Consider the following 26332-nt stretch of genomic DNA (forward strand, 5'->3'; position numbering starts at 1 on the left):
ATAAATAAGACATAAAAATGCTTTGTAAATTGTAAAGTACTTTACAAAGGTGAAATACCAAAATATTTGTTTTCAGCCTAAGTGGATGCAAAATGACTTTGTCATTCAAATATATGTATGCACATATGTAGACTATTTATAATTGCTTTGAAATATGCACTAACTTCTTTGGTTAATCTTTCAGACCCCTTGGTCAATGGTGTTCTGGCTTACTTATGAAAAAATCAGAGAGATGAGTGGAGTCAGTCCATTTTAAACCCCTAAAGATGCAACCCTTAAAGATACAGTGTTCAGTATTATTGAAATATGGGCATCTGCAACACATACCCCCTATTATTTCTACCTCTTTAGGAAGACACCTATTCCACAGAGACTGATTTATAGGGGGCAGCACTTTATTTTTTTCTGGAAACCCAAGTTCTCTTTGACTCCTCTTTTTGTCCAAAAGTGATCTGGTCGGATCTCACAAGGCCATCCAATGAGACCCCGCACAGCATTTTCTAAAGAAGAATCGAAGCCTGACCACTTTCACCTTGGGCAAGAAGGTTTGGCCTTTGAGTTGCTATTCTATGCTGAAGAGCCTGCTTAGAGGAGGAGTACCAGGAGGGAGCCAGCATTTCAGATCTGAAGTAGACGATAGGAATGTGGAAGAACACATACGTAGTGCTTAAGAAATACATTTAACCTGTTATGTCAGTATTTATAATGCAAGTTTGATAATTCACTTTTCTGTCATTGTTAAAGTGTACATATTGTAAATTAAAGGGAGGTGAATGGAAATTAATGAATAAACATTTTGAGTTTCCCTAGTGTTGAAGGAAGGTGTACTTTTTCTTGTCAGAAAGATAAAAAAAATCAAGTTGAGATGATGTTTGAATTTCAAGAAAAGAGGTTGCTTTCTGTAAGTGCCCTCTCATTAGATCTGTGTTAATTGGTTAGCACTCCACTGCACATGCTAATGACTTCCTCTGACAGCCACACACCGAATCTTGATGAAAAAGGAGAAGAGCATTTGCCTTGTTACCTAGTCTGTTACAACCCAGATATGTTGCTAGCTCTCAAGAACTGTAATATATTAAGAACTACAACTTATTTGATTAAAACTCAGCTGTATAGATCCTTTTATAAAGCACCTTTTGTTAACCATCAGCCTTCCATTGGTATTTTAGAAGCAAGGCAGATAGATATGAAGTCAGCCAACTCTGACATGCGTCCTTTCTTATCTCCCTTACCTGATACTAGGGGCTCCAGAGAGGCAGAGAGAGCACTCACAAATCACACTAAAACTGCCAGTGGCCTGACTCTTACGCAGTTTAGCAAAAATTCTTGCCTAAAAAGTGATAAGTAAAAATCTGTTTATGGTACACAGTTATGTCTCCAATCTTTGAATCAAATCCATGTTCTTATTTTAGAAAGGTAAAAGAGTTCTTCAAATTCAGCTGCATACCACCAGCTCTCCCAACCTCAGACGGTGGGCATTTCTGGATGGATGGCTGCGGTTATGGATAAAGGCTGTAACTGTTAACACAGAAAAACATGAAAAACTCAGGCCCAAGAAAGGCCTTGGAGCCAGCCAAACAGAATTTGTTCTAATGGACATGGATGATGTTGAACAGAAAAAAGTTTACAAGTGCTTTGTGGTTGCACTAATGTATACTCACTGCCATTTTAAGAGGGGGAAGTACACTTTAAAATATATTTGAATGTCATGTACTGATATGCAGTAGCTTATTGTTTTTCTAGTTGCAGAGAATGTGAAGTTTAATCTCTTAAAATATTTTGATCGTCTACTTTTTCATTGAATTTGTCAATATGTAATTGCATTGTAAAATATTTTATATATATATATATATATGCTTAACTTCCCAAGTGTTCTGCATTGAACCACTTAGGGAAAATTTTTTTTTTTTATGTTTTGTAATTTTTTAAATTAAGTAAAGACTGGATCAAAATAATTACATCCAAACTAGACCGTGAACAACTGATTTAGCTTTATTCTTTGTGGGGTCGGGGAGTTGGGATGAAAACACTGCTTACGCACTGACATCATTCCTTGGGATCTGGATCAACACGAATTTCAGGAATTTTTAACCTGAAATGACTCTTTGGGATTATCTAATTTAACCTTCCCATTTCACATGTTAGTAAACTGAGATTCAGAGAAGTAGAGTTGTTTATGCTCATGAGTGACTTAGTAGCAGAGCCAGGATAAAAACACAGTTCTCCTAATTAATATGATTATTATGACCGAGAGTTATTGTTCACTAATTAGGTACCAAGGAAGGGTCTTATGTCATGGTTACAACCCAGTAGAGTCTTCTAAAAACAGATTTTTCTTTATGGCATTTGTATGTCTCATACATTTTAAATGAATCTGAATTGTCTCTAGCATACATTTTAGAATGGAGTCACCATGCTTTAGCTTGAACATTAAGACCTTCTATAATCTAACCAAATCCAGTATACCCAATACTTATCCAATCATATTCATAATTTTCTGGTGAAATCATATCTACTGATTATTTTGGAACATTGCTTATTTTTGCCAACTTGGAATCATCTTGTTTTCCAAAATAATCCTCAGTAAATAAAAAGGATTAAAAATTTCAGTAATTTTTATGTCCATACTCACAGACTTAAGAATTCCAAACTCACTTACTTATTATAGTACTACTCTATGTGGTATTTCTCTACATTTTTTCTCCTCTCAAATGATTTTTTCTTACTGAAAATGCATATACTCACTTTTAATTATGTACAATTTTTTATATGTATAAATGAATTAGTATATATAATTATAGACTAAATTTATGCCAATTTATGCCATATATAATTATAAGATATAAATTATATATGAATTAATTTATATATAATTAAAGGGATAACATTAAGTTTGTTTTCAATATGGAATAACATGTCTTTTTCAAGTGCTCCAAATCCTATTTGATTGTAAGCCACTAGTGGGTAGGTATACATCTTCCATTTTTATATAAATCTCTGCTCTCTTTAGTAGATATTCTTAATTTCTTCGCTATTAAGAAAAAATGATTACAGCTACATATGACATGAATCAATTAATTTTATCTTTATTGTTTTAAGAATCTGTGACTGGCCAGGCACGGTGGCTCACGCCTGTAATCCCAGCATTTCGGGAGACCGAGATGGGCGGATCACGAGGTCAGGAGATCGAGACCATCCTGGCTAACACGATGAAACCCCATCTCTACTAAAAATACAAAAAATTAGCCGGGCATGGTGGCGGGCGCCTGTAGTCCCAGCTACTCGGGAGGCTGAGGCAGGAGAATGGCGTGAACCCAGGAGGCGGAGCTTGCAGTGAGCCGAGATTGCGCCACTGCACTCCAGTCTGGGTGACAGAGTGAGACTCCATCTCAAAAACAAAAAAAAGAAAAAAAAAAAAGAATCTGTGACTATCATATGAGTCTGCAATTTCTCTTTTACTTTGCTAATAAAAAAATAAAAATTCAGGACAATATAAATATGAAAGAATTTGTTATTCAGTCATCTTCAAATTTTCAAGCACATTTATTTACAGTTGTTATAATTACATATAATTTTTCTGTTAATGAAAACAAATTCCTTCAGGACTTTCCTAGAAAAAATGGTTAATTTTAATACTTGATGGTTAAAACAATTTCTTTGGAAAGGAAAATAAGTAATTCTTTTCTTCCCAATTAAACTGAGACTTTTTAAAGATGACTACCAAGCAAATATATATTATTATTGAATGTCAGATAATGTGGAAGAAAGACTGAACCCAGAATCTAAAGATCTTTATCCTATTTTGGGTTCTACTTCTGACAGAAGAGTGTAACTAGGATCAAGTCCCTTCACTTCTCTGAATTCCCATTTCCTTAAAAGTTGAAGTGGGATGGGCGCGGTGGCTCACGCTTGTAATCCCAGCACTTTGGGAGGCCAAGGCGGGCAGACTGCCTGAGCTCAGGAGTTCAAGACCAGCGTGGGCAACACAGTGAAACCCTCGTCTCTACTAAAATACAAAAAATTAGCATGTGCCTGTAGTCCCAGCTACTCGGGAGGCTCAGACAGGAGAATTGTTTGAACCCAGGAGGCAGAGGTTGCAGTGAACTGAGATCACACCACTGCACTCCAGCCTGGGCAACAGAGGGAGACTCTGTCTGCGAGAGAAAAAAAAAAAAAAAAAGCTGAAGGATTGAACTCTAGAATCTTAACCTGTGTATACCTAAAGGGAGCCATATTGATGTCAGGTTTAAAAAACTAGAATTTTAAAAATTTCATTAGGATTCTTTATGCTTGGGTTTATTTTCTCATATTTCAAGATGGGGAAAAATTATTCAGATCTTAAAGTATAATACAGACTTCTGACGTGTCTGGACTGTCTCACCCTGAAATCCATCATTCTTCACAGGGAAGCACAGTCATCTTCCATTGGGCAACTTGGGGCATATTCTCACCTTCAATTTCTCCTATATACACACATACTAAAAATTAAAACCTTTAATGCTATATCCAAGACCCTTTCAATCTGACTCCAGCCCATTTTTCTCACTTTTACCTTTCACTGCATACCTGTACCCTACTTCCTTAGAAATGCATTGCTCTAATTATTTCCCTGCAGATGCGCTATACTTGCTGCTTTTCTATGTAGTTTATTCTGTTCCCTCCATCTACCTTTCTTCCTACCACCACCACCTATTCATCTTTATTTGTATTGGTTAAATTCTACCTCAGTTATCTAAAATGATCACCTACTATTTCCTCTCTGAAGCCTTCAGTATCTTCAGTACCCCCTTTCTCCCACTGCTTCCCCTACTACATAGATGTGCGCATCAGCGTCCCCTACACAAGATGTATTGCTTGAAAGCAAGGACCATGTAACACATCTTTGTATCCCTTACAAACTTCAAATAGGAGCCACTCTGAAGGTATCTGATGAATTGAGAGGGTTTTTGGGGGAGTGAAGAGAAAGACATTTATACACATGATTAAATCATTTTGTTCTCTTCTTCAGAATGATTATGTTGGGTCAATAACACTTCTGATTTTATGAAATTTTTTACCGTATTAAATGCTTAATTATGTTTTTAAATGATCATGTGTGTTTGAAACGTCATAATTTTTAAGGATCATCTTCATCAGTTTAATAGGTATTCCATAAAATCGAGAATTTGATAGTTTTAAATAATATATAATTGACTAACAATAAATATGTGATGTGCTTACATTATTCTTCATTTTAAAGCATGTATGGAAATTATATCACTATTTGGCCTTCATTGATGCCATATACATGCACATTTTACCCACTCAAGTGCTTTATTATTTCTGAATTTTGAGGAATACATTATTTTTTTCTCTCCCCATACTTTACCCCCAGCAGGCTGCTGTGATTGTCAACAGCAGCAGGAGCCACTTGAAGGTTTGATAAAAGCAGATGAAGATGCTTAAAGATGTCTGTTTGCTGAAAATATCTGGTAACAAACAGGAATATATGTGAGTAAATAAACTGTGTTATTCTTATTTTAAAAGTAAATGTTTTAAAGTGCCTAATTGCTTGTTATCACGGGTTTTGTTTTGTCCTGATATAGTTCTGAGTTAAGAAGGTAATAACAAGGAAGGAAATACATGCTACAGCATGGATGAACCTTAAAAACATTATGCTGAGTGAAATAAGCCAGGCAAAAGTGAATACATACATGATTCTACTTGAGGTACTAGAATAATGAAAATTCATAAAGACAATATAGAATAGTGGGAAGGGAATGAGGAGTTGTTTAATGTCTACAGTTTCAGTTTGGGATGATGAAAAATTCTGGAAATGGATAGTGGTAATGGTTGTACAACAATGTGAATATATTTAATGCCACTGAGCTCTACACTTAAACATGTTTTAAATGGTAAGTTTTGTTTTACGTATATCTTACCACAGTAAACAGAAAATTTAAAAATCCCTGTGCGTAGATGTGAAAAAATATTAGCAAATTGAATCCAGCATCATATAAAGTATAATGCATCATGATTAAGTGAGACTTATCCTGGGAATACAAAATTGGTTCAACATCCTAAAAAATCAATATAATTCACCCAATTAACAGAACAAAACAAAACATTTATCAACAGAATGTGAAAAAGTATTTGATAAAATTCAATAGTATTTGATGTAAAAATTCTCAACAAAATAGCAAAAAAAAAGAAACTTCCTCATCCTGATGAAAAGGACCTAAGTAAAACCTATAGCTAACATTGTATTGGTGAAAGACTTTCTCCTTAAATCAGGAACAAGGCAATATCAATTCTTACCATTTTATTTTAATCTGTACTGAAGGTCTTAGCCATTGCAGTAAAGCAAGAAAAGGAAATAAAAGGCAAATATATTAGAAAAGAAGACATGGAACTGCCTTTATTCACAGATGATATAATTACATATATAAAATAATCCCAAGGAATCTACCAAAAGCTACAAGAATTAATAATGAAGTCCTAGCAAATTCACAAGATATAAGGCCAATAGACAAAAATATATTTTGGTATACTAGCAATGAAAAACTAGGGACTAAAATATTTAAAAATTAATATTTACAATAGCATAAAGACATTAAAAACTTAGGGATAAATCTAACAAATGTGCACAAGATTTGTTCACTGAAAAATATAAAACATTACTGAGAGAAATTAAAGATTTTAATAGAGCAATGAACTGAGTCCATGGATTAAAAGACTCAGTATTGCTCCAAAGTTAATTATTGTCAAATTGATCTCTACCTACAAAGCAATTCTAATAAAACCCCAGCAGGCTTCAAATTTTTTTGCAGAAGTTGACAAGTATATTCTAAAATACATATAGAAAATCAAAAACAATTTTGAGGGAAAAGAACAAAGAGGATTCATATTAATTTTAAAATTGGCTTTTAAGCAGTTTAGAAAATAAGCAAAACAAAGGGGTACTGGCACAAAGACAGATATATGGATTGATGGAACAGAATAACGAGTCAAAGAATAAACTCACATACATATGGTCAATTAATTTTTGACAAAAGCACCAAGATAACTTAACTGGATAGTATAGTCTTTGCAACAAATGGCAATATAACAATTGGATATCTGTATATAAAAATAAAATCCTCAACCCTTACCTCACTGCAAAAAGTTAATTTAAAATGAATCATAGACCTAAATACAAGAGCTAAAATTATAAAACTTCTAAACAGAAACATTGAAAGTTTGTTTTTGTGGGTTTTTGTTTTGTTTTGTTTTTTTACCTTGGGTTAGTAAAAGATTTAGTGGAACAATAACAACAAAATAAACTACCATTTAGAAAAGAAAATATGTGAATAATTTGATTTCATCAAAATTACAAACTTTTTTCTTCAAAAGACACTATTTAAGGGAATAAAACTGTAAACATTTGTCAAAATATCGAACTGTACAATATGAAAGTGTGAGTTTTACTGTACATAAACTATGCCTAAATAGACCAAATTTTTAAAAAACCTAATTTAAGATTTTTAATCTTTAAGAATCCTAGGAGATAACATATTTTTAAGTTTTAATTTCATTCATATCACTAATAACTACAACTTATTACATGTTTCCTGCAGTGGGTCTTTTACCCATATTGGCTCATTTAGTCTTCATATTTAAGTATAGTTCCATTTTTATAGATGAAGAGTACCTAACTCTGAAAATTTTATTATCCATGTCACCCTGAGATGATAAACAGGGACTTTCAAAATCTAAAGCCCTTCCTTTCCCACTATGTTTTGTTGTATCTCAAGTATTTATTTAATGCAAACATGTTAACTGTATTTACATTAATTCATGCAGTCCTTGGAACCCAAATGTAAGGTGTATGCCGTTATATCCATTTTCAGATATGGAAACAGAGGGTAAATTACTTGCCTGGGTCACATGGCTCTTACAAATGGAGGCCAGTCCTGCTGTAACTCAAAAGACTATGATGCTCTCTCTACTCTCATTGCCCCCTGTAATGATATGGTCTTGAATTGTCTGTGTGTGTATTCTAATAAAATTGTATTTTGTGACACTGGAATCTTAAATTTTTAAAACCTTTTTATTTTGAAATAATTTTAGATTTTCATGAAGTTTCCAAAAAAATGTATAGGGATGTACTATGACTGTTGTACACAATCAAAACCAGGAGCAAATTGACATTGGTACAATCCACAGATTCCAAAGTCACTTATTTACAAGCACACATTTGTGTGTGTGTGTGTGTGTGTGTGTGTGTGTCATTCCATGCAATTTCATCACCTTTGTGTAGCTTTGATAACTATCACTGCACACAAGATACAGAACAGATCAGCCCATGCCCGATGCTATCCCTTTATAGGCGTTTTCATCCCTTTTCTTCCCCATCCCTAACTCCTGGAAGCCACTAATCTTTTCTCCATCTTTATAATTTTGTTAATCTAAGAATATTATGAAAATAGAATGCAGTATGTAACCTTTTACTATTTTTTTTCACTCAGTAAAATTCTACGGAGAACCTTCCTAAGTTGTTGCTCACATCAATAATTCATTTTCCTTGTTATTGCTGTGTAGGACCCTTTGGTATTGATGTACCACAGTTTAACCATTTACCCATTGAAGGGCATTTAGGTTGTTTCCAGTTTAGGGTTATTAGGAATATAGTTGCTATTAACAGTCATGTACAGGTTTTTGCATGAGCATGTTTTCATTTCTTTGGGATAAATGCCTAAATGCAATTTCTCAGTCACATGGCAAGTATATAGTTTTTAAAATGTGGCTGTACCATTTTACATTCTTACCAGCAACATAAGTGATGCAGTTTATTCACATTCTTGCCAGTACTGGTGTTATCACGATTTTTTAGCTTAGTCGTTATCATGGCATGTGGTGATATAACATTGTGGGTTTTTTTTTTTTTTGTCTAATAGCTAATGATGTTGAAAATATTTTCATATTCTTCTTTGTCATCTGTACATCCTCTGTGAAATGCCACTTTATATCTTTTGTCTATTTTCAAGTTTTTTTTTTTTTACTATTGAGTTTTGAGAGTCGTTTATCTATTATAGATACAAGTCCTATGTCAGATGTGTGGTTTGCAAATATTTTCTCCCTGTCTGTAGCTTGTCTTTTTCATTCTCCTAACAGGATATTTCTCACTTGAATTGTTTTCTAAAAATATCCAGTAAATGTTAATTTTTCTAAGCAACTTTAAACAAAGTCAATTAGTAGTATAGAAAGTATAGACTGTAAAGTATACTGCATTTCTGCCTAGAGTTGTCTATATACAGAGGTCTAAGATAGCACAAAATAAGTATGATTTATTTAGCCCAATTTTCCTGCATCGTTTCCATAAAAAATATTGAAGTGGCTCACAATATTAGTATTCAAACACCTGTCATACACATTCCATTCCTGGCCTTATCCTTTCCCCCTTTATCCTTTACGTATTTGTATTAGGATAAGAATATCCTCTCTCCCAAACTTCACATACCGGGGCCTGTCAAGGGGTGGAAGGATAGGGGAGGGACAGCATTAGGAGAAATACTTAATGTAGATGATGGGTTAATGGGTGCAGCAAACCACCATGGCATGTTTATACCTATATAACAAACCTGCACGTTCTGCGCATATATCCCAGAACTTAAAGTATAATAATAATAAAAAAAGAATATCCCCTCTCCCTTCTTTTCCGAAACCAAGGGCCTCTCAAAACTAATGGGAGGAAAGTTTATTTATCATAAAACTCAAGATATTTTGCTTAGTATAGTATGGGAGATATATGAGGGGAGCTTAATCTTAACAGTGCAGTGACCTGATTTTTAAAATTAACCCAAGTCCCTGTCCAACAGCAGAGCAAGACAGAACAAACTAATGCTACCTGCTCCAGATACAGAAAAGGTAGGACATTGGAAACATCTGGGTGGATGGGGGTAAAGGATTCGGATCAGCCCATAATGGCCATGTGATATACCCTGACATCCTAGGATTAAGGCCATGAGCCATGGAAGGAGGTCGGAGGACAAATGAAATACAAAAAGTAAGTCATAATATCTACAACCCTGTGGTCTACAAAGGAGTTTGGTTATACTACATGAACCTGAAATAGATGATGGATTAAAGTCTCCATTCATTATTCCATGTAATGATAAAACAATTTCAAGTGATCATAAGACCATTTTATAATGAATTCCTTCTTTCCAGTGTAAAGGGCATAGTGTTAGATTGCTTACTCTTGTTAAGATTTACTGGATGCTAACAGTACAGCACTGGCTAGGCATCGGGAACATAAAAATAAATGAGAAGTGTTCCTGCTTTTAAGATGTTCCTACTGTGGCAGACAGAGAGCTACAAAATATAATAATATAGAAGTATGTAAAAAAAAAAAAGGAACAACCAATTCTGCCAGGGTGAATAGTAGAGTCATGAGGAAAAGACGTTTGAGCTAGGTCTTGCTAGATGTTTTTAAATAAAATGTTTTTCTTCCATAATGAATATGAAACAATTAGAAAAAAATGGGAAAATTGAGTTTTCAAGGATGAGTTCTTCAGGAAAAAGCCAAAGCTTTTAGAGAAATTGGATTCATTCATTCATTCATATTCATTTAGCAAATATTCATTGCCTTCACTCCAAGCTAGATTCCGAGAATCCAACAAACGGTACTTGCCAAAGGGAACCTGTCGGCTGGCGGGATGATAGAGATCAGACAGTTGCCACACAATGTGAAAAGTGCCGTGAAAAAGTAAGCATAGGGTGATGTGGAAGCACATGGTTGCCTCTAATCTGGACAGACTGAAGACACTGAGATTTACAGTTAGGCCAGGGTCATTTTAAGCACTGCCTTATTGTATTTGTATTTAATGACATTTCGAAACGTGGAATGAAAAGTATAGGCAGACTATAAGAAGCTTCCACGGATGTGTCTAACTTTGCAAATGAACAAAAATCTAATGTAGACATATCCTGGAAACTTCTCCTAGTTTGCCTGCACTTTTCCATTGCAAATGGAGGTTTGGACATTTAACAAACAGAGGCCTCAGAGGGTTATCCTCTTAAGATTTTAGTATATACAGCAGAGGCTTGAAGGAATGTTGATTCCATTCCTCTTGGCCTCCTTTTATGAATCCAGTTCTGTGCTAGCTCTGTGAGTAAATGAAAATGCCTTCAAAATTGGGATGCCAGAGTTAGACAGCAAAGCAGCAAAGGAACCCGTATCAGCTAAGTGTGGGAAGGGAAATATGTACCAGTTGCTATATACTTTCATACGTTATTTTAACCTCATAACAACTCTATCAATTCAGACGATGAAACAGGGTTAAAGAATAGAGGCTGAGCACCTGGCTGTCCACGGATACATTAAGCCAGCAGGAGCACCCGTGCCCCGCAGCAGCACCCGGGGCCCTCCGAAAGTTCCGGCCTTAACGCCTAGGAACGTGCCATTGGCTCCTGCGTTTCTCGTTCCCGTCGGGAACGCCACTGGCTAGTACCTTGCCTGGCCCCCAGTGCTCAATCCCTGGTAGTTGGGAGGACGAAAAGGAAATCCCTCTCTGGTCGGTCCTCACCGCAGCCCTGTGCCAGGCAGTCACACGGTGGCCTCCAGAGTCGAAGGCGGTCTGAGGAGATGCAGGTTGTGTCCAAAACCTCCCACCTCAGGGTCTACTGAAGGTCCCAACAAGCTCCTTGGGCCCTTAGGCGTTAGGACAACCCCAGGCCTCAACTGGCCCCGCTCACTCCCCGTGGCCGGAAGTGGCGGCGCCGAGCGCAGTAAACGCGTGCCCGGAGGCGCGACCTCGGGCGGTTGGTGGGGCCACCGGGTCTTACCAGTCCGCGGCGTGAGTCCTGTAGGACCGTCGACGGGGGAGTTGCCGAGGAAACGCCTCGCCGGCGTCCTTCCCCACCCCTGGGTCCTTTGAACCTAGTTTGGCTGGAACTCGCCTTGCGGCGGCGCGGAGGATTTCGAGGCCCTGACTAGCGGCCCCGAATTTCCGGAAGTGGGCGCCGCGCCGCGCCGTCAAGATGTGCTCGACGCCCGGAATGCTGGCGCCAGGGGCCTCGCTGTCCCTGCGGGTGTCCTTTGTGGACGTGCATCCCAATGTGATCCCGGTGCAGCTGTGGGGGCTGGTGGGCGAGCGGCGGGTCGAGTACCTGCGGCTGAGCCGGGAAATCCAGGAAGCGGCGGCCACGCGTGGCCAGTGGGCGCTGGGCAGCGCCTCGGCCTCGCCCGGCGACCTGTGCCTGGTGCAAGTCGGGCTTTTGTGGCACCGCTGCCGCGTGATCAGCCGGCAGGCACAGGAGAGCCGTGTCTTCCTGCTGGACGAGGGCCGCACCATCACGGCTGGCGCAGGCTCGCTGGCGCCTGGACGCAGAGAGTTCTTCAACTTGCCCTCAGAAGTGCTGGGCTGCGTGCTGGCAGGCCTGGTGCCGGCAGGCTGCGGCGCTAGCGCGGGCGCGGGCGAGCCGCAGCACTGGCCCGCCGACGCCGTGGACTTCCTTAGCAACCTTCAGGGCAAGGAGGTGCACGGGTGCGTCCTGGACGTGCTGCTGCTCCACCGCCTGGTCCTCCTGGAGGTGCCCGATGTGTTCCAACAGATGCGGGAGCTGGGCCTGGCCCGGCGGGTGCCCAGCAGCCTCTTCCGTTCGCTGCTGGAGCGCTATCTCACAGCGGCCACTGCTAGCGTGGGCTCCGGGGTCCCGGTTCTCTCGCGAGTCCCGCTCGAGCAAAAGCAGCCTGGTCTGGATTATTTCTATCCCCAGCTGCAGCTGGGCGTGACGGAGCCCGTGGTCGTAACCCAAGTGTGCCATCCCCACCGCATTCACTGCCAGCTTCGCAACCTGTCGCAGGAGATCCACCGCCTCTCCGAGAGCATGGCCCAGGTATACCGGGGTTGCACGGGGACAGGGGATGAGAACTCGACCAGTGCCACCTGGGAAGAGAGGGAGGAGAGCCCAGACAAGCCGGGCTCTCCGTGTGCATCCTGTGGCCTGGATGGACACTGGTACAGAGCACTCTTGCTGGAGACTTTTCGGCCCCAGCGCTGTGCCCAGGTGCTTCATGTGGACTATGGAAGGAAGGAGTTAGTGAGTTGCAGCAGCCTTCGGTACTTGCTGCCTGAATATTTTCGAATGCCGGTGGTGACCTACCCTTGTGCTTTGTATGGACTCTGGGACGGTGGGAGAGGCTGGTCTCGGTCACAGGTCGGTGACCTGAAGGCACTGATACTGGGCAAGGCAGTGAATGCAAAGATTGAATTTTATTGCTCCTTTGAGCGTGTATATTATGTCAGCCTGTATGGAGAAGATGGGATTAATCTGAACCGTGTGTTTGGAGTACAGTCGTGTTGCTTGGCTGACCGAGCCCTTCAGAGCCAGGGAACAGAGGAGGAGGAACCAGAAACATCTCAGTCTCAGTCTCCTGCTGAAGAAGTAGATGAAGAGATTTCACTCCCAGCCTTAAGATCTATCAGGTTAAAGATGAATGCCTTCTACAATGCGCAGGTAGAGTTTGTTAAAAATCCTTCTGAGTTTTGGATTAGGCTGAGGAAACACAATGTCACCTTCAGTAAGCTGATGAGGAGAATGTGCGGTTTCTATTCCTCTGCCAGTAAGCTGGATGGTGTAGTTTTGAAACCTGAACCTGATGACCTTTGCTGTGTCAAGTGGAAAGAAAATGGTTATTATAGGGCCATAATCACCAAATTGGATGACAAGAGTGTGGATGTATTCTTAGTTGACCGAGGCAATTCGGCAAATGTGGACTGGTATGATGTAAGGATGCTGCTTCCTCAGTTTAGGCAGCTACCAGTATTGGCTCTGAAGTGCACCCTAGCTGATACTTGGCCTTCGGGAAAAACTTGGAGCCAGGAGGCAGTTTCCTTTTTTAAAAAGACTGTGCTCCACAAAGAATTAGTCATCCATATTCTTGATAAACAGGATCATCAATATGTTATTGAGATTCTTGATGAATCAAGAACAGGGGAAGAAAACATTAGTAAGGTAATTGCCCAAGCAGGATATGCCAAGTATCAGGAATTTGAAACAAAGGAAAATATCCCGGTAAATGCCCACTCCCCAGGGCATGTTTCAAATCACTTTACTACGGAGAGTAACAAAATACCTTTTGCCAAGACCAGAGAAGGAGAGCAGAAAGCCAAGAGAGAGAATAAAACCACATCTGTTTCAAAAGCTTTGAGTGACACAACAGTTGTAACAAATGGTTCAACTGAACTAGTTGTGCAGGAAAAAGTGAAAAGAGCGTCTGTTTATTTTCCTCTTATACAGAATTTATTGGAAATTAAGCCAGGCTCCTCTAGTAAACGAGAGCTGGAAGTTGGAAGTACAGTAGACGTCAGAGTGTCTTATGTTGAAAACCCTGGCTATTTCTGGTGTCAGCTGACCAGGAACATACAAGGACTTAAAACTCTAATGTCTGATATTCAGTACTATTGCAAAAATACAGCTGCTCCTTACAAGGGAAACACCCCTGCTTGTTTGGCTAAGCGAACAGTAAACAGACAGTGGTCCAGGGCACTTATTAGTGGGATACAATCTGTGGAGCATGTCAATGTAATATTTGTAGATTATGGAGACAGAGAAATGGTATCTGTGAAGAATATTTATTCAATTAGTGAAGAATTTCTCAAGGTTAAGGCTCAGGCTTTTAGGTGCAGTCTTTATAATTTAATTCACCCAACTGGCCAGAATCCCCTTGTTTGGGATGTAAAGGCAATACAAGCTTTCAATGAATTTATAGATAATGCATGGCAAAAAAATCTAGAATTAAAATGTACAGTATTTGCTCTGGCTTCAATTAATAATGAAGAACTGTTTAACATTGTGGATTTGCTAACCCCCTTTCAGAGCGCATGCCATTTCTTGGTAGAAAAGAGACTTGCAAGACCACTAAAATTTCAGAAGCCTTTGGAGTCCTCTGTTCAGCTGCATTCCTACTTCTATTCTACACATGATATCAAAATTGGAAGTGAAGAATTAGTTTATATAACGCATATTGATGACCCTTGGACATTTTATTGCCAGCTGGCAAGAAATGCAAATATTTTAGAACAGTTGTCATGTAGTATTACACAATTAAGTAAAGTTTTGCTGAATTTAAAAACATCTCCCTTGAACCCTGGAAACTTGTGCCTTGCCAAGTATACTGATGGAAACTGGTATAGGGGCACAGTAATAGAGAAAGAGCCAAAGAAAGTCTTCTTTGTTGATTTTGGGAATATTTATGTAGTAACAAGTGATGATCTGCTTCCAATACCTAGTGATGCATATGATGTCTTACTTTTGCCCATGCAAGCTGTCAGATGTTCATTATCTGATATTCCTGATCGTATACCAGAAGAAGTGGTGGTGTGGTTTCAGGAGACTATTTTAGATAAGTCATTGAAGGCTTTAGTTGTAGCAAAAGATCCAGATGGAACACTGATTATAGAACTATATGGTGACAATATTCAAATTAGTGCTAGTATTAATAAGAAGTTGGGGCTACTTAATTACAAAGATAGAATAAGAAAAAAAGAAAGTGAAGTGCTCCGTTCTACAACTGAAACTCTTGCAGAAAAAAATGAGAATATGAAGTTGCCATGTGCAGAGTATTTAAGTAAATCAGTAGGGAACAAGTTACCTAATAAAGAAATTTTGGAAGAGTCATATAAACCTAAGATCGACTCATCATACAAGGAACTCAAACTTTTACAAAGTTTAACAAAAACAAACTTAGTCACTCAATATCAAGACTCTATGGGAAATAAAAATAGTCAAGTGTTTCCATTAACAAGAGAAAAGAAAGAAGAAATTTCTGCTGAGACACCCTGGAAAACAGCAAGAGTAGAAGCCACTTTTTCAGAGAGAAAAATAGGAGATTCATGTGACAAAGATTTGCCTCTGAAATTTTGTGAGTTCCCACAGAAAATTATAATGCCCGGATTTAAAACAACTGTGTATGTTTCTCATATAAATGACCTTTCAGACTTTTATGTTCAACTAATAGAAGATGAATCTGAAATTAGTCATCTTTCAGAGAGATTAAACAGTGTTAAAACAAGGCCGGAATATTATGCAGGTCCACCTTTGCAAAGAGGAGATATGATATGTGCTGTTTTCCCAGAAGACAATTTATGGTATCGTGCTGTGATCAAGGAGCAACAACCCAATGACCTTCTCTCTGTGCAGTTTATAGATTATGGCAATGTTTCTGTGGTTCATACTAACAAATTAGGTAGGCTTGACCTTGTTAATGCGGTATTGCCAGGGTTGTGCATTCATTGCTCCTTGCAGGGATTTGGGGTTCCTGACAATAAAAATTCTAAGAAAATGATGCATTACTTTTCCCAACGGACCAGCGAGACTGCAATAAGATGTGAATTTGTTAAATTTCAAGACAGATGGGAAGTTATTCTTGCTGATGAACATGGGATCATAGCAGATGATATGATTAGCAGGTATGCTCTCAGTGAAAAATCTCAAATAGAACTTTCTACCCAAGTAATTAAAGATGCCAATTCAAAGTCTGTTGACAAATCAGACATTGACACTTCAGTATTTCTTAACTGGTATAATCCACAAAAAAAAATGGTAAGAGCTTATGCCACTGTGATAGATGGACCTGAGTACTTTTGGTGTCAGTTTGCTGATATGGAGAAACTTCAGTGTTTAGAAGTAGAAGTACAGACTGCTGGAGAACAGGTAGTAGACAGGAGAAATTGTATCCCATGTCCTTATATTGGAGATCCTTGTATAGTAAGATACAGAGAAGATGGACATTATTATAGGGCACTTATCACTAATATTTGTGAAGATTATCTTGTATCTGTCAGGCTTGTGGACTTTGGAAACATTGAAGACTGTGTGGACCCAAAAGCACTCTGGGCCATTCCTTCTGAGCTTTTGTCGGTTCCCATGCAAGCCTTTCCATGTTGCCTCTCGGGATTTAACATTTCAGAAGGGGTATGTTCTCAAGAGGGAAATGACTATTTCCATGAAATAATAACAGAAGATGTGTTGGAAATAACAATACTAGAAATCAGAAGGGATGTTTGTGATATCCCTTTAGCAATTGTTGACTTGAAAAGCAAAGGTAAAAGTATTAATGAGAAAATGGAGAAATATTCTAAGACTGGTATTACTAAAAGTGCTCTTCCCTATGAAAATATTGACTCAGAGATAAAGCAGACTCGTGGGTCCTACAATCTTGATGTAGGACTTAAGAAGTTAAGTAATAAAGCTGTACAAAATAAAATATATATGGAACAGCAGACAGATGAGCTTGCTGAAATAACTGAAAACGATGTAAACGTCATTGGAACCAAACCAAGTAACTTCCGTGACCCTAAAACTGATAACATTTGTGAAGGCTTTGAAAACCTCTGCAAAGATAAAATTGATACTGAGGAACTGGAAGGTGAATTAGAGTGCCATCTGGTTGACAAAGCAGAGTTTGATGATAAATACCTGATTACAGGATTTAACACATTACTATCACATGCTAATGAAACAAAGGAGATACTAGAACTGAATTCACTTGAGCTGCCACTTTCTCCTCATGATGAATCAAAAGAATTCTTAGAACTGGAATCTATTGAGTTACAGAATTCTCTGGTTGTGGGTGAAGAAAAAGGGGAGCTAAGCCCGGTGCCACCGAGTGTGCCACTCTCCCAAGAGTGTGTCACAAAAGGCGCCATGGAGCTATTTACACTGCAGCTTCCTCTCAGCTGTGAAGCTGAGAAACAGCCAGAACTAGAACTACCTACAGCCCAGCTGCCTTTAGATGAGAAGATGGATCCTTTGTCTTCAGGAGTTAGTCAGAAAGCACAGGAATCCATGTGTACTGAGGACATGAGAAAGTCAAGTTGTGTAGAATCTTTTGATGACCAGCACAGGATGTCATTGCATCTACATGGAGCAGATTGTGATCCCAAAACACAGAATGAAATGAATATATATGAAGAAGAATTTATAGAGTATAAAAACAGGGATGCCGTTTCAGCATTGATGCCCTTGTTCTCTGAGGAAGAAAGCAGTGATGGAAGCAAGCACAATAATGGTTTACCAGATCATATCTCAGGTATGTGAATTTTTTTTCCCTTTTCCTTTTTTCTTTTCTTTTCTTTTTTTTTTTTTTTTTGAGACAGGGTCTTGCTCTGTCATCTAGGCTAGAGTGCAGTGGTGTGATCTTGGCTCACTGCAGCCTCTGCCTCCCGGGCTCTAGTGATTTTCCCACCTCAGCCTCCCGAGTAGCTGGGACTACAGGTGTGTGCCACCACACCCAGCTAATTTTTCTATTTTTTGTAGAAACAGGGTTTTGTCATGTTATCCAGGTTGGTCTCAAACTCCTGGGCTCAAGCAGTCCTCCTGCCTCAGCCTCCCAAAGTGTCCTTTTACTTTTAAGTTTAACATAGTGACTTTCCAAAGTTGTTATTTGTTTTAAAGAAAAGAGAATAATTCTTATATGGATTTCTAAAAAATAATTTTTTGTAAAAGAGATTAAAAACCTGGAAAGTGAATCAGATTGGATTTTATGAAGGGCATTTTAAACTTGGGGAAAATATATTGTGAAATCAGTGCATAATATGTGCTGGAAGAAACACTGAAATATTAGTTTTGTGTTTAAAAATTGAATGCTTGAAATCTATTAGTCTCCAAAAGTTAATCACATTTAAAATGTAATCACATTTATAGTCAAGAGGGCATGTGTTGGTAAGTTTTATAAAACATGGTATTCCCTTGCCAAATTTATAGCACTGCTATAGGCATAAATTTACACTAAGGATTATTTTAACAGGGTCTTTTAGACTTAACTGTATCATGCATTGATCTTGCAATTCATTAGAAACCCTTAAAGAAAGAAAATAGATTTAGGTAGCCTATATTAAGCAAAAAAATTTTCATGTGTAAATCTTGGAGAACATTTATTATATTAACTTTTTTACAAATTATTTTTACTACTGTTTGCTACTTAAAAAGAATTGTTAAATGGGTAACTTTTAGCTTTTTATAATCAATGCTATACTTTTTAAATGTCAATTTTTATATTATTAAATTTGAACCATTGTAAAAATAAGGAAAATAATGGAATAGTGAGAATGAAAATCAACAAGAAGTGATCAATGTTAACAGCATGATGTATTTTCTTTTTGTTGTCTTTTACCGTCTTTGTGTATGTCTACTACGTAGTTTTAAAAACAATTTAGATCATACTATCATACAGTATTGAATCCTGCATTTTAGTCCCTTAAAAATGCTTTCAAAATATTTTAATTGCATGGTATGCCATCCTGTGGTTACACGTAAGTTATTTAAGTATTACCCTTGCATTAGATATTTATTCCTCATTGTCATATTTAATAATAATAAGTATTAACTCTGTGATAAGAATGTCTGCTCATTTGTAACATGCTGCTTTCTTATAGAAACGGCTGTTGTAAGTATAAAAAACACCACTTGTCTAAATAGTACCATATTTTATTAGCGATTTTCACTGTTAGAAATCAGATTCACATCCTTATGATGTGATTTTTTGTTTGGTTTGTTGGTTTAGAAAAGCAGTAAGAGATTATATGGGGGAGGGGCACTGGAAGAATTTTTAACAAAATTGAGGGAGACAGTCATACCAATGTACTAATTACATGATGTTGATGATAATAGAAATAATGCAGATTAGGAAAATGCTTTGCTTGTGTATGTTGCATTAAGGAATTAAGAGATATGCATTGAGTCTTACTCAATTCAATTTGGCAGCTCAACCACAGAACACCTACACTCTGAAAGCCTTTACTGTTGGATCTAAATGTGTTGTGTGGTCAAGTCTAAGAAACACATGGTCTAAATGTGAGATTTTAGAAACAGCTGAAGAAGGAACAAGGGTAAGTGACGTTTAAGTACTTTATCTCCAAATGTATATGCAGACTATTAAGGAAAGTTTAGCAGACTCTGTCAGACTAGAGAATGTGATAGAACAAATGTTTACCTGCTTGTTCCGCCTGATAATTTGATGTAATGCACAAATATTTTAAATCTCCATATATAAGAATCATAGCAAGAAATCATCCTAGGTTGTATCTTCTATCTCCCTTACTCTTTCTAAATTCTATTAATCACCTAGTTCCACACTTTACACATCTTATCTCTTAGTTGGAATTTTTTATATCTAATGCCACTACCTTAGTTGAGTCATTTCACAACTACATTACTCTAATAACCTTCTATTTTGTTTGCTTCTTCTAGTCTTCCTTAAATTGATTGTCCACGGTGTCAGGGTGAGGTTTGTAGAATGCAAATTTGATTGCATCATTATTGTGTAAAACTTATTAGGGAGCCTGTTGATTGTGTTTCTCCCGTGATTTGAAAACCACCTGTTTGAGAGTTACCTGGTGTGTATATATATATATATATATATTTTTTTTTTTTTTTTTCTTTTTGAGACAGGGTCTCACTCTGTTGCCCAGGCTGGAGTGCAGTGGCACGATCTTGGCTCACTGCAAGCTCCACCTCCCGGGTTCACGCCATTCTCCTGCCTCAGCCTCCCGAGTAGCTGGGACTACAGGCACCCGCCACGACGCCCGGCTAATTTTTTGTATTTTTAGTAGAGATGGGGTTTCACCTTGTTAGCCAGGATGGTCTCGATCTCCTGACCTCGTGATCCACCCACCTCAGCCTCCCAAAGTGCTGGGATTACAGGCGTGAGCCACTGCGCCCAGCTGTTTTTTAAATTGTATTATAGATTCCTACGCCTTGGCCTGGCCTGCTAATTCAGAATTTCTGGGGTTAGGATTCCCGAATGTGCATTCATATTCCATTAAAATTGGAGAGCCCCTGGCCGGGAACATAAAAGTCAAGCTCATTAACATGGCATAGGAAATCCTCTAGGGTTAGGTGTTTATGTACTCTCTTTGGCCCTAATTCTTTATATTTTGTACTTTATATTAGATGAACATCAAAATTCTTGACTTCTCTTACATATACCATCTGCTTGCTGTTTCGATATATTTAATAATGCAGTTCTATTTTACCTATATTCCATCCTGTTACCAAACTGGTTAATTCCAATTTACTTACCCATTGCCTCTACCAGGGAGCATTCACTGACGTTATTTTCTAAATTTATCCTTGTCCTCAACCTTCCCCCATCCCAAAAAAAGCCTTATTTCTATATTACAATCCTATACCTCCTACTACAGAAGTCTGAACTTCCTATGGTGTATTCTAATTATCTGCTTAGAGGTCTTTTCTCCACTAGATTTTGAACTATTCGATGTTGAAATTTTATCCATCTTTGATCACCAGTCATAGATACTCTATATATGTTTGTGAAACTGAAGTAGTATGGAGTTTGAAATATAAGGTTGAAGCTCAATAAATTCATTTTCATTGTCTTTTAAAGTATTTCATTTTAGGGCTAGGTGCAGTGGCTCATGCCTGTAATCCCAGCACTTTGGGAGGCCAAGGCAGGTGGATCGCTTGAGCCAAGGAGTTTGAGACCAGACTGGGCAGCATAGTGAAACCCTGTCTTTACCCGAAATACAAAAAATTAGCTGGGCTTGGTGGCGTGCGCCTGTAGTCCCAGTTATTCAGGAGGCTGAGGTGGGCAGATTGCCTGAGCCCAGGAGGTCGAGGTCACGGTGAGCTCTGATCCTGCCACTACCCTCCAGCCTGGGCAATAGAGCAAGACCCTATCTCAAAATAATAATAATAATATAATAATAATAATAATATTTCATTTTTAAAATAATTGCTCTGGTACATAAATCAGTTATTTTTTTGAATTGGACACTTAAAAAAATTTGTTTTCTCCTGTAGGTTTTGAACCTTTCAAATGGTATGGAGGAGACAGTGAACCCTGAGAATGTCTGGAGTGGCATACCCAAATTTGATGAGTCCACCTGAGGTATGGAATTCTATAAATAGTAATTAGTGAGAGCATTGTTCTTCATTTTGAAAGGTGATTTAACAAACTATTTCCAAAGTCCCTTGTGTTTGGAAAAATGGGAGAAAAATCCTGTGACAATAGTTAAAAACAGCAATAACAAAATCAATGATTTTAGTCCTTATGCCAAGTATTATTCTGAGAAAACTAGTTATTAATGTTTTACTTCCTGATTAGAAAATGTTTTGGTCTTCATGACTCTAATAAAATACATATTAGATGCAGAAAACCTGAGAAATATAACAATATTAAAAATGAGAAAGTAACTATCACCGATAATGTACCCATCCAGAGACAAATAGGTTGACCAGTTTGGTTTTCTTTTATAATTTTTCTGTTTATATGTAATATAAGTATTTAATCTACATATTTTAGACACAATTGATTTCATCCTATGTATAGTTTTATATTCTGTTTTTCTTCATTTGAGACTATATGGTGGGCAATTTGCCATGACATTATGATGCATTTGAGTTTATCCTGTTTGGGGTGGTTGGACTTCTTGAACCTCTCCCTTCACAATCTTTGTCTGATAGTTTTAATATCTGGTCATCTTGGGGTTTGTAGCTGTTGATTTTCTTTTCCCTAGAGAAATGGTCAGCTTTTCTTGGTTCTTTGTATGTTGAGTAATTTTGGATTATATCCTGAACATTTTGCATATTATGTTTTAAGACTTTGGGTCCTGTTAAAATCTGGAGAATGTTGAAGTTTTTGTTATAGCGGATGATCAGCTGGTTTCAATTCATACTACATGTTCTGTTTCTCCTTCTGTGGTTGGTGATTGTCCTGTCAGTTTAGTTTTCAAAGCCTTTGTTGTTCAGGTCTTCCTGGTACATAAGCCACCCAGGGTAGTCAGGGACTTTGGTCAGTGGTTTATATAGTAGTTAGGTGTCAAAGACTTTGCTGTGCTTATTTGGCTCTGTTCTGCATGTGCATAGCTCAGGGGCAATCCTGAGACTTACAGTTCACGTGTAGCATTAGGAGTTAAACATTTTCAACTCCTTTCCTCTCTGAGATGTCCTCCACATTTTCTGGCTCCCAGGATCCTCTTTTATCCAGCCTCCAATGGCCCCTTTTTCTGGTCACCTAGCCAGACAGTATTTTTCTCTCAGACTCTGCTCCACCACACAGTTCTGTTTGCCCGTAAGAGCGAAGCAGATAAAGAGATAACAAAAACAATCTCCTATTACTACTCTTCAGATGACAGAAAGCTCTTTTCTTGGTTCCACTGGCTAGAGAGACGGGTCATCTCTCACATTTGTAGGTGCCTATGTTGCCATAGCTGTCACCAGGCAGTAACTGGGGTTTGCCACCCTCAGGGCAAAGCCAGAAGAAAAATAGAAATAAACATAATACCACAATACAGCAAAGAGATTTCCTACCTATTTCTTACTCTCTAGCATTCAGGGTTCCTTTATCCCTAGTCCACTGGCTATAAATAAGAAATTTCTCTCAGAGTTTTGCTGTCTACCCTAGCTGGGCAGTTTTGATTTGGCCCACTCTCAGATCAAAATCAAGAGACAAAGAAGTAAAAAAAAGAAAAGAAAAGGCCTATGAAACTCACTCCTGTTGTGAGTCATTATTCACGTTTTTACTTTAATTCTTAATCTACCTATTTCTGTTCACTTTTGAGTCTTTGAGTAGTTGCTTTTTATATTCTGTCTAGAATTTTTCATTGTAATCAGCGAAAGAGGTTATGGTCAGCTTATTCCATCTTGGCGCACCCAGAATGCCATAAACAATATTTAATAGCTGAATAATGCTGCATGACACTAGTGAGTCATAATGTATTAAACCATTTCCCATAGTGTTGGATATTTAGGTCATTTGAAATTTTTACTATTAAAAATCACTGAATATCTCTCTTTATGTTAATTACTTTTTTGCTTAGGTCAGAAATATCAGCCTACTACACTTTTTGCATCAATATTTACTAAAACTTTTTACATTTGGGTTGTCTCCATCCATTAATTATGAAGAATCCACAGCCAAATGCATACATACGTACATACAAGATTCAGTTTGGATAAAGTTCTCTATGCCTGCTACATAGAAAAGAACTATTTAACGTAGACATAAAATTATATATCTAGATAAGTAAATAGATAACTACCTCTGGCTTTGACTAGGCCAGTTAGCAGACATATAGAAACTACTTATGAGTAAGGCTCTAAAAATTTTGATTTGGTTACTAATGAGATTTAAATATCCTTCCTTCAAATTTGAGGAAGCTCTTAAATCTGGATACCTGTCTACAAATGAGCTAGCTTTCCTTACAAAGTGAGTTGTATTATGCATGACTTTTTTTAATGATACATGAAGTCACTATGATCTAGGAATCTAATTACTTTTTTTAAAAAAAATGGTTTCTTATCTTTTATTTTACCCTAAGGGTATTTTGTTAATTAGTTACTGTATCACATGATGCATGCACATGATGCTATTGGTTGTTAAAAGGAATATAAGAGAAATATTTCCCTTTTCATTGTCCTTAATAAAGCATCTGTGGCTCTACATGGATACTGTGTTTGAATAACAGCCCTTTGAACAATGATGTCCCTCCCTCCTTCACCAATTACCAGAGTTGTTGGGGGTTTGGGAGCTAAACATTGGAAAAGGGTGCTTTACTCCCTGTGTAGAGTGCTCCAGGGATATGTTCTAGAGAAATGAGCATTTGAAGAATAGAAAATGTATTTGACGTGATTCCTCATTATAAAATCAGATTGTCATAATTTTGATAGAAATACCTTTTGTTGTTTACATCTTTTCTGGCTTATCTGTGGTTCCATTTCTGATTTGAATTATTTTGTACTCATAAAGAATCAATAGCAATTCAAAGGTTCCTTTTGTTAGGCTGTATCCCAAAGAGTAGGGAAAGATCTTTACTTCATGTCAGCGGGTGATACCACAATTAAAGGTAACTTGTGTTTTTAAAACAAAATACTTCTATCACCCAGAATTACAATTTCTTAAAAATATTGTTATGCTGAATCCCTCAAACAAAAATGATTTATCAGTTTCTTTGGACATAGGTAGCAGGGAAGAAAAACCACTTTAGGTAAAAAAAATGTAAAAATACTTATGGAGATAAATAACCAAGATGAGGATTTCTTGAAATATAGGAAACTTATTAACTGAATTAATCTTGAAAGTTAAATTACGAATGTGATAAATTCACATTTTAAAGAATTTTCTCTGTTAATTGGCTCATATGTTCAAATGATCTTTGTTAAATAATCTCTTGGAATTTCTGAATCTTTAGTTTATATAAGATTCAAATTATTGGCTGGTTCTTGGTATTGCACATTCTTATTCATAAACAATGCAGTGGTTCTTAGAATTGAGGCACATTGAGAATAAAATCGGCTAATGGTAGCTTTAATATCATGTGAAAAATATATACTAATCAAAAAGGACAAAGAACTAATTGATTATCAGCCTTGTTCACACCATTCTAGCAAAATATAAAATATGCCAATTTCATAATTTTTAGAGAAACTTGATTTGATGGTACAGTGTGAGAACCAAAATATTAATAATAAAATAAAACATTATTTCTATAGAAATAATGCCCTATAGTAATTAGAATACTCATCTGTCCCCCCTCCCTTTTAGAGAACATTACATTTGTCATGGTAACACCCATGGAAATAAATTTTTTTGTTTGTATGTTTCTTTCTCAGTTTGAAGTTTTTCTCTTTTTGTTTCAGAAAAGGGGTTTGGAGGTGATGGAGATTTAACTGTGGATCTATAGCTGTGGCCAATCAGTCAGAAGCTGCCCTCGAACAAGTGGCATCTTACCCAGACCAACAGTATTTGAGGAAATTGAAAACATGTAACCACAAGAAGTTGTCATTTTCAAAACTTTTATATAGGTGGAAAACAAATTAGGTCTCAGGTTGACGGTGGAGTGTGTTTATAGTGATCCTGTTATATATACAGATCTGGGATCTTTTGTCTTTATTGTATTATGTTTCTAATTAGTTGGGAGGATTTATTTTGCTAAACAGATTACTAACACATTACATTTCATAAAACTATTTTGGTACCTTTCAAATACAGTGTTTAAATTAAAATAGAAAAATAAGGGCTCATGACAAGTACATTATTTGATTCTACTTAGGATAGCTTTTTAGCAGGATCTCCTTCAGAATTTTTGTCTTGATTTTGAATCTTTGCCTGTTTGTCTAAACATTTGACTAACATTCTGTTTGAATTTGGAAGTATTCTAATACAAGATTTGAATAAAGTTTATCCTTAAATAAAGTTTATCCTTAGTATGATGGTCTCATTTTATTAAAAAGGAAATAGAACTCTTAAATATACTTGGTTCCATCTCTCCTCTGTAATGGAGGATTGGGGAAAGCATAGTAATATTAAATGTTAGCTCTTATGTATTAGTCACTTAGCTTGTACTTT

General features: G+C 37.4%; 3 protein-coding genes across 8 annotated transcripts in view; 2 read left to right on the forward strand and 1 right to left on the reverse strand.

Annotated features, from left to right (window-relative positions):
* The window catches only part of LOC116460488 (24-hydroxycholesterol 7-alpha-hydroxylase), a 138499-nt gene extending 126616 nt beyond the window's left edge, over positions 1-11883 (reverse strand). The window contains exon 1 of the mRNA XM_058432126.1: positions 11806-11883. The gene's annotated coding sequence lies outside the window, so the exon portion shown is untranslated. The remainder of the gene's footprint in view (positions 1-11805) is intronic.
* SLC25A27 (solute carrier family 25 member 27) overlaps positions 1-19818 on the forward strand; it is a 43928-nt gene extending 24110 nt beyond the window's left edge. For 2 of the 6 annotated variants that reach the window (XM_032141734.2, XM_032141735.2), the window contains exon 9: positions 1413-5458. In XM_032141734.2, coding sequence (XP_031997625.1) covers positions 1413-1703 — 291 coding nt within the window. In that variant the 3' untranslated portion in view covers positions 1704-5458. Of the gene's footprint in view, positions 1-184; positions 818-1412; positions 5491-19728 lie in introns of those variants that run through there. The other 4 variants (XR_009211246.1, XM_032141736.2, XM_032141738.2 and 1 more) reach the window with 4 other exon arrangements.
* Positions 11976-26179, forward strand: TDRD6 (tudor domain containing 6). Its single transcript, XM_032141729.2, has 4 exons — positions 11976-18055; positions 19729-19853; positions 21787-21874; positions 25624-26179. The coding sequence occupies exons 1-3, from the start codon at positions 12001-12003 to the stop codon at positions 21871-21873; spliced, it is 6267 nt and encodes a 2088-aa protein (XP_031997620.1). The 5' UTR covers positions 11976-12000; the 3' UTR covers position 21874; positions 25624-26179.
* The last annotated feature ends 153 nt before the right edge of the window (positions 26180-26332 follow it).

This window comes from Hylobates moloch, unplaced genomic scaffold (assembly GCF_009828535.3).
Source record: "Hylobates moloch isolate HMO894 unplaced genomic scaffold, HMol_V3 SCAFFOLD_20, whole genome shotgun sequence".
Taxonomy (NCBI): Eukaryota; Metazoa; Chordata; class Mammalia; order Primates; family Hylobatidae; genus Hylobates; species Hylobates moloch.

Excerpts from the sequence above, each read along its gene's own strand:
- TDRD6 (XM_032141729.2), top strand. The coding sequence starts at position 12,001 with ATGTGCTCGACGCCCGGAATGCTGGCGCCAGGGGCCTCGCTGTCCCTG. Across the intron at positions 18,056-19,728 it reads TTTACCAGATCATATCTCAG|CTCAACCACAGAACACCTAC; the intron begins GTATGTGAATTT and ends TCAATTTGGCAG. Across the intron at positions 19,854-21,786 it reads CAGCTGAAGAAGGAACAAGG|GTTTTGAACCTTTCAAATGG; the intron begins GTAAGTGACGTT and ends TTTCTCCTGTAG.